This window comes from Sardina pilchardus, chromosome 5 (genome assembly GCF_963854185.1).
Source record: "Sardina pilchardus chromosome 5, fSarPil1.1, whole genome shotgun sequence".
NCBI lineage: Eukaryota > Metazoa > Chordata > Actinopteri > Clupeiformes > Clupeidae > Sardina > Sardina pilchardus.
In genome coordinates this window covers 15,081,898-15,090,677 of record NC_084998.1, presented here as the reverse complement: position 1 = coordinate 15,090,677, position 8,780 = coordinate 15,081,898, and the positions used below count along the sequence as shown (strand labels likewise).

Here is an 8,780-nt window from a genome sequence, read left to right as displayed (position 1 = left end):
GATGTTCCCAGTCTCTGATGTGCCAGGGCTCCCCTTCCTGTGAACTGGTTTCAGACACACAGGACCCTGCCATCCTTGCATTTAGCCAACTGGTGTGGGTCAAACCCAGGGGAGTCAGGACTGCATCTAGCCCAGACTGACCCACATATTGCTGGGAAAGATTAAACTTCGGTGTCCCTCCATCTCCAAGCTAGAAAGGGGGTTGACTCTCGGCTACACTGCCTACTGCATGAAATCCATTTTCTCCCCCATGTCATTTCACGATCTGCCTGTTCGTAATGGAAACTGTAAATCTGGTTATCAACAAGCATCTTGTCAGACGCCAAGCTATAAGTTCCATGATGGCAACATCGAAACGTTGGCTTTTTTTACGAGCATGTGTGAGAACAATACCCCATTATTTTAGTGCCAAATGTACATTGTGCATACATTAAAACGAACAATAAAGTCACAAGGCATCCATCTCCAGGCAAAGTAATTAACATGGAAATTGGAGAAGGTTATTCGGGAGGCAGCCTTCAACCCTGCGGCCCAGATGGGAGTGTCCTTGGTGACACCGGCCTAATAAATGGGCGGATGATTTATGGGGAGATGGGGCCCCTTTAAAGGCTGTAAAGGGGAGATGTAAGGTATCCATTATGCCCCGAAAAGGTCAAATCTCAGACCATCTCTCCCCTCTGGAGTGGAAGCCAATACGGCTCACAGGGTTAGACGCATCCCCCCCAAAAAAAGAGTCCCTCGGGATGGTCTAGAGAGAAAGAAAGTTAGAGAGAGAGAGAGCGAGGGAAAGAGAGTGTGTGTGTGTGTGTGTTTGTGTGAGAGAGAGAGAGACAGAGACAGAGCAGACGGATGAATGGTCAGTCAGACAGACAGACAGACAGACAGACAGACAGACCGTCTGAATTCGGGTGTGACTGCTTTTTGATTTGGAGTGGCAGGTTAAACGTGCACTGCCATTCCTAGAGGTCAGGGTGAGATCCCCTCCACTCTAAGCACGGAGCACGGAGCGCTCCCCCTAAAGCGTGCTGGCGGATGCCATGCCTCAGGTGGGATTGTCTGAGCACAATGTTGTGCTGTACACTGTTGCGTTTTTTTTTTTTTTTCTTTCCCCTCCAACTGCTTTTAGCAATCTAGCAAAACTCTTGCAGAGCCAATTTCATGCTCCTCAGAGCAGGCCTAGCCAGGTGGAATCTGCTGTGAACTGGCAGAGGCAGCCTGTTTCACTTTGAAAGCAAGTCCCCAAAAAATACAGCTGCAAAACAATCCCCCCCCTCCACCCATCCTCCTTCCCCACCTTAAATCCTTCTTTCACACCAACCGGGTATTCATACGAATGCTGTCAAAATTGCCACAGGCAAACAACACCAGGCAAAAGAATGTATAGCTCAACAAATGTATTTTTATTGTATTTTACAAAACAACAAGACTACCAAAAAGTTAGTCAACAGAACAGATCGTTTTGCTTTTCTTTGAACTGAATACATTTTGTTTGTTTGTCTTTTTTTTTCTTTTTGCACACTGTCTCCGAAACATTAAATAAAAAAAGGGATGGATACAATCATTTACAACAGCAGTCGAATAGCGGACTCTCTCGGTGAAAAGAAAGGAGTCAATTGGTCAGACCATGACGACGGGAAGCCAAGTAACGGAGGGTCGCTGGCGGAAGCAGCCTGAAGCGGAGGCCTGTGAAGTGTCTGTCTGTCCACGGGGCTGGTCGACACACACACACACACGCTCACACACTCACACACACACACATTGTGCTTTGTATTCTTCTTTTTTTTGTTGCTCTCCAACACAACAAAGAGTGCAATATTGTTTATGTTCATGTTCAAAGTTATATGATTTCTACCGAACATAAAAAAGAAGAAAAAAAAATGGTTGGCACATTCAGACACTGACCTTGCTTGTTATACTGGACGCCTTATTTTTCATTATAAATACAATATATTTTTTTCCTCTTCAGCTGCTGCAGAAGTCCATGTAGAAACCTTACAGAGATGGCTATTTACATATGAAAATGGAGGAGCCAAATGCTCCCGCGACGTTATAAATAACAATAACATAACATAATAACATCAAAATCATAATTCAGAAGTCCATGATTCATTTCTGGTGAGGCAGACAGTGATTCTGTACAATCTCGCTTCCTCTCCACAGCTTCGTCTCCTCTTGTTGTTCAGTTGGTGGGGTCCACTTATCTCATCTCCTATAAATCGAAAGAGAAAAGACAATGAGACATGCGGCCTTCAAAGGCACAAAGGACAGAGGGCTTCTCTCTTCGACTGCTGTTTGCCAGAGATGTCATTTTCAATTTGGGAACCTTAAATGGGCTTTAACAAGGCAAACCGAGACCAAAATAACACCCAAAGTGTATCCGTGAATCCGTGAATATGAGCCGATACTGCTGCGCGCGCTCTGGGAGAGAACAAGGGGTCGTGTGACTGTTTCGGAGGCTGACGCTTCATTCAGCGTTTATGGGGGTTGTGGGTCATAAAGTCTCAAAGCAATAAAAGCGATAAAACAATAAGGGGCGAACCCTATCCTGCGGTGGAGCTGGGGTGAAGGGATGGTGTCTCTGTTCCCCCCTCTCTCTCTCCCTCTCTCTCTCTCTCTCTCTCTCTTCATCAGGGGATCTTTTCAGGCTTGGCATCCGACTGGAAAGATAACGTTAACCGCCAAGGCAGGTTGGGGGAGTGGGGGATGAGGGGTGGGGGTGGGGGTGGGGAGGGGGTAACCTGAGAGTTTCCCCCGAAACGAACACTGCCCTCTTTTGTGTGGCTAACCTTTCATGTTTTCATCAGAGAAAGAGACAGACACAGAGAGAGAGAGAGAGAGACAGAGAAGGAGAGAGAGAGAGTTCTGAAGGCCAGACACTTTCTTCGTCCAGACAGCATGGTTAAGTCACTCACTTCTCCCATGATTGTCCGGCTGCCTTTGCTCAGCGGAGGGTAAATGAAACAGGTTGGGTTTCCGCGGGCCGGCCTCCTGATCTAATTCATCTGTGAACTCCTGCCTGGAACGCTCGCCGTCCCCTGCCTTCGCCTCACATGTTAATCACGCGGCACACATTAAAGCCAGCCGTTAATTGACTTTTGTGTTGGCGTGCAAACTCAACGGGGGGAAATTATAAAATACACAAACCCCACCAGGGAGCACGCTCAGGGAAAAAAAATGATAAATAACAGCGACTCGCAGCGACATTTATGGCTTTCAATCGAAGTCTGACTTATTTATTGCCCTGTTTTTTCCCTCTCTTTCTTTCTTTCTTTCTCTCTCTCTCTCTCTCTCTCCCTCCCTCTCTCTCTGAGCAGACCAGAATGGGGACGAATGACGCTGGGAATTGGTCCGACAACTGAGATAGCTCTTTATCCTCCCACAAGCTTAGAAAAAGGCATGACTTCTAGAATTGGCCACTTACCCCTGCACAGGCAAACAAAAAAAAAAAAGCAAAAAAAAAAAGCACAGTAGCAGAGCTTTGGGGCTTTCGCAGTCACGACACACACTGGCGATGGCGCGCTCAAAGAGACTAGGAGACCCTACCGAGGCAAGCCTGAGGGAGAGGGAGAGAGAGAGAGAGAGAGAGAGAGAGAAGCTGACTCCCACGGGACTGAGGGGGAGGCTGAGCGTCGGGGGTCTGTGTCTCCGGCGGATGTTAGGACTCGGATTAGTGGCGACCGTACAGCAGTGTTTGCTGGGGGGACGACGTCTGAATTCGTAACAGCCGGCTCAAACGGCAAAGAGACACACAAGTACAAAAATATCTGTAATTCCCCCGGCTGGTTAGCACTCCCATTCAGCTACTATTGGATGTCTAACAATCAGCTGCTACAATAAAACAGGCAAACTCAGTCAGGGCTGGACATCGGAGTTGACATGAACTCCCATACTGGACATTATGATTCAGCAACACAGACAAACAAATGTTCTCTCCAACAGAGTGCTCCAGTTTCTCATTTAGAGACCAAATCAGCACATTTCACAAAGCAGGATGAGTAAATGTACCAAGATTATAAAGGGAACGTGTGCATTTATGTCCATTTACGCATTTGGGTGGCTTCCAGTAATCTGGCAAGCTGCCTCAGAAATCAGGCTTTGTGCAACACCCCCCCCCCCCTAAACAGCTCACTAAGAAGATGGGCTACAAAAAGGAATGGACTTTACAGTGGACATGACCAAGAGTGGGTGCTGTGGTGAGCCATGATAAAAAGCTGACCTGACAGTGGTCATGACAGAAACTGCTCTTGACAGAAGGGAGCGATCAGAGGCCGAACTCTAAATATGATCGTGAGCGAATGTGACAGAGGGGGAGCGCCGCGCCGTAATGGCCTGATAACGGCAGCAGCAGCAGCATGGCATGGTGGTGGTGATGCCATCCCGGTGCCCCGGGTTGTGGTGCGTGGTGCGTTGCGGGTACCTCGCCGCGCTGCTTGGCCGCGCTGTGGCCTCTGGAGCCCGTGGAGCCTCGTGACGAGGAGCTGCCTGTCGTGGAGCAGTTGCTGGACATCTGGCCTCGGGCAAGGTGGAGGTTTGGCTTGGTGTAGGGAACCATGTCTTCGTCTGCCATGGGAGAAAATGCGCGGCTCGAGTCAGACATTGTTGTACAATAACATCTCCACAAAAAAAGTCTGAAAACAGCAGCAGCTATGACTGGAATGGATTTAGCTCAGATCAGATATGGGCAACTAAAGAGCTGGACTTCAGCTTAGCTAACGCTGCCTTCAAAAGGACCCAGTGAGCTTGTAATTACTACATGGGAAGTCGTGCATACTGTACACCTCAAACTTGGAGCTCCACCTCTGAAGTAGTAAATACAACATTCGTACAAACTCTTCTCATGAACATGGTAAACATTTGAAGGCACTTAAGACTTCTTTATCAAGGCCATCCAAGTGATAATGACATAAAGGAAAGTTTAAAAGTCGAGTTTGTATTGTCTGCATAGATTTAACAGTGAGAGTCCGCATTCATGACCGTGTGTGGACAGATATCTCCAAGACACTATAAAGGCCTTCACCTTCTTTGCGTCGCTGTCCTGAGCTTTTCCTGTTGGGGGCGCTGTGGTCTCTCCTCTCCATGGAGCTGCAGACGGAGCTGCCGTCTCTGTCCAGAGACGTGTGTCCGTACTCCAGCGTCCCCGACGGGGTGACCAGGAGTTCGTCTGCCGGAGGAGGCTCTGGGGGAGGAGGCAGGTCTGCAGGAGAGGGGAGGACGTGTTAACTCAACACACACACACACAGAGGAGAAGGTAAACAAACAAACAAACAGGACAAACATACAGTACATCAAACAAATTAGCATTTACACACACACAGACACACACAGACACACAGACACACACACGCAAAAACGCACGCACACACACACACACACACACACACACACACACACATATACACACACAGACACACACCACACACACACACACACACACACACACACACACACAAACACACACACACACACACAAACATCAACATCTAAACAACTGATGGGGTCAGCCTTAGTCTTTAATGAAGAAGACACAAGGTTAAGGTCAATTCAACACAAACAACACACTCGCATCCACAGTGAACAGACAGCAAACAACCAAACAAACCAATAAAAAAAAAAAACACTGTCCCACATCCAAGTTGCAATGTCATTGCAACACGGACACACGAAGACGTGGGACGGGTCAGGGAGTGTTTCTCCGAGCCTCACCTCCTTGCATCATATCTCTCCTGTACTGGCCAGTCTTGGAGGTTTTCTTCTTGACGCGTGACTTGGGTCCGGCGGGCGACTGGGAGCTGTCCAGAGGAGAGGCTCGTGTCCTGCCTGTGGACATTACAAGGGAGAGAAAAGAGGCTGTTGGTGGACATGACTCTCAGACACACAGCTGCCCCTTCACTGTGAAGCACTGTGAGCACTTTGGAAAAGCTCTATATAAATGGAATGTTGTTGCGGTTGTTATTGTTGTTGTTGTTATTTAGGATTCTGACAGTGTACATCTTATTGGGCCCTCCCTCAGACAAAACACGACATGGCAGGTACCATATACTGTCATAGGATATCATGATGTCCGGAGATGTGACATGTGAGCTTTAGGAGTGTCATGACAGCTCTGAGAATCGAAGATGACATCCCAGCTTATGCCCCCATGGTCTCCAGATCCCTCTGCTTACCTATGTACACTCTCACTCTGGAGCCATGGGCAAGTGTTAAAGTGTTAAAGCTCCAAGTAGAGACAGTACTGAAACTATTACAGACCGCCACAATTTATATCATGAGTGAACGAATGAAAAATCCTGAAATTCATGAATTACTGAAAAAAAGTGTATGGGGAATTGTACTGTATTCAAGAGGCTGGAACATATTGTTTATGAATTAGAAGTGGGGATTCTATTGGGTATTATAGATTGTTAATAATGAGGTATATAACTGTATGGGGAGTTTGGAGCCTGATGAGTTGTAGTAGAGAATTGTATCATGTGTGTAGGATAGAGAAATTTTCAAATGATAGTCAATGCGTAGGAGAGCTGAGATGAAGTGATGTGTGTGTGTGTGTGTGTGTGTGTAGGGGGGGGGGGGTCAGACCTGGCGTGGTTGCACTGATGTTCTCGGCGCTGAGCGTCGCCCCCTGGCTGAGGTCACGGCGGTGCGCTGAGCGCTGTGGCGTGCTCCCCTCTGGTCCCCCCTCCTGATTGGCTGACAAGTTGGGGTTGGACTGGGTCAGGGGCGGGCTAGGAGCGCGCGGGATGGGCACGGGTCCACAAGGCATCCGCCTGCACACACAAGGGCACAATCACACCATTAATATAGCCATGCTCTATATTACATTTTCATCAAGTTTTTATCCTAATGAAAATTTCATCAGTGTATCACAACATCAATATATTCCCTTTGTTGTGATGGCAATGCGCTCATACACGCGCAGTTTCTCTAATTAATTGATAGCGCTGCTGGTTTCGATTTACTTTGCTGCACTTTGTCGTAGACAAAGGTGAAAAGTTTAAGTCTTCCCAGGAGAAAGAAAACAAATTAAGCATTCAGACGTCGCCTGAGACACAACAATGCCAGAGCCTTCTTCTGTCTGAGCCCTTGGACATAAAGTCTAAGTCTGGCCCCAAGCAAAGCCATGTCAGGTTACGAAAGATGACATCCTCTGGGGCAGGGCTCAGTAGCAGATGACAGCCAGCGTCACCTTCAAACAAAGCCAACTCTAATTAGTGCAAACCAGAGCTTTCATACGAAATGCTGTTTCTCTATGCGTCTTCATCAATATGCCGACTATCTATCAAAACAAAAAATGCAATATGACCTCAAGCGGTTTTGTAAATATGCCTCAAACATCTGCAATTAAAATAAAATTCAATACAAGTTGCAATATCACCCCCAGCTTGTACACAAAACGTGGTTCAAAGAATCTAAAACTAAATAACAAATCAAAACCAAGTCAAACAAAACTCAAAACTTGTGCAGAGCAATGATGCAAAGCAATGCTTCTATAACTCTGCCCTCTCTTCTCAAACTTCCTTTGGGAAGCTCACTTGGTTCTGGTAGAATTCATTTGACTGTCGGATCCTAGCGTATCCACCAAGGATGCTCTGCCTTGCCATGGTGATTGCTTTTTTATGATCGACTTCTTATTGATTTTCACACACACGGTGTTGGGAGGCGAGTGGTAGAGGCAAGACCTGATCGTTTCGTTTCTAGAACCCCATGCAGTCAGTAAATGTCCACTCCATATCCGGGTACAGCGGGGCATGACGGTCTATTAAGCCCAATTCACACAAAAGATTCCCAACGCGACGAGACCGAGTTGCAGCGGTGTGAATTAGATGTTGCACGTACTGTAGTTGCAAGCCGTCGCAGAACAACATGTTTAGTTGCAGTTGCAAGGTTTTAGAACGTCGTGTATCGTCGTGTCTCGTCGCAAATCTTTGGTCTGAACCCTACTTTAGAAATCCTTGGACAGATGATGTTGGGATGCGAGTAGTAGAGGCAAGACCTGATCGTTTGTAGAACCGATGCAGGAAGTAAAATGTACACTCCATATCCGGGTACAGAGGGGCATGACAGGCAGTCAGTCAGAGCAAACATTGGTTGTAGTGTTATCCAATTGCGCGCAGCGAGATTTTCAAATGCATGCTTGGTGCCACCCCTCGAGTTAGGCTATTTTTATTATTCGTGGCCAGACCCTTCATCTGAAAGATTCCAGGGTTTGGTTTACTACCAGGCTAGCATGACGGCCTATTAAGTCCAATTCACACCAAAGACTAGTGACTAGTCTATCGGACATCCCTGGACACTGGGCCCGTCTCGTACCGTGTCTGGGGGGGCGCGTCCAGGTGGTGCAGCCGGGGGATGTCGTGGCCCAGCCGGCCCTCGTCCCGGGGGGAGGGCGTGAGCGTGGCCGTGGACTGGTGGCTGTAGGAGGTGGTGGGGGACGAGGCGTCGGCCCGCGGGGGCGGGCAGGGACCGGGGCCGTCCACCTCCGTCCCGTCCATGAGGTACGTCCTCTCGGGGAGCGGCGGACACCACTCCTCCTCCTCCTCCTCCTCGGAGCTGGAGGGGAAAACGAAACAATGAAAGAGTCACGCGACATTAAACAACACTAACCATAAAAACTCATTTCTCATGTGCTGTGGTGTGGTGTAAATAAAAACATAAAAAATAAGAAACACTCAACGCTCTCAACTCTTATTCTTAAGTGTAAACAGAAACAACACTCTTCTTCTTCATGCTTCATTTTGTTCTTTTTATCCCTTTCAACCCCCCCCCCCCACCCCACCCCCACC

The 8,780-nt window shown here is 47.8% G+C and overlaps 1 protein-coding gene across 1 annotated transcript in view; it reads right to left on the bottom strand.

The window, feature by feature from the left end:
* Window positions 1-1,379: 1,379 nt before the first annotated feature.
* Window positions 1,380-8,780, bottom strand: part of robo3 (roundabout, axon guidance receptor, homolog 3 (Drosophila)) — a 72,604-nt gene continuing 65,203 nt past the window's right edge. The window contains exons 22-27 of the mRNA XM_062536612.1: window positions 8,308-8,547; window positions 6,577-6,764; window positions 5,704-5,817; window positions 5,018-5,194; window positions 4,418-4,560; window positions 1,380-2,209 (exon numbers count right to left, since the gene is read on the bottom strand). Of these exons, the coding sequence (XP_062392596.1) occupies window positions 2,198-2,209; window positions 4,418-4,560; window positions 5,018-5,194; window positions 5,704-5,817; window positions 6,577-6,764; window positions 8,308-8,547 (874 nt within the window). The 3' untranslated portion in view covers window positions 1,380-2,197. The remainder of the gene's footprint in view (window positions 2,210-4,417; window positions 4,561-5,017; window positions 5,195-5,703; window positions 5,818-6,576; window positions 6,765-8,307; window positions 8,548-8,780) is intronic.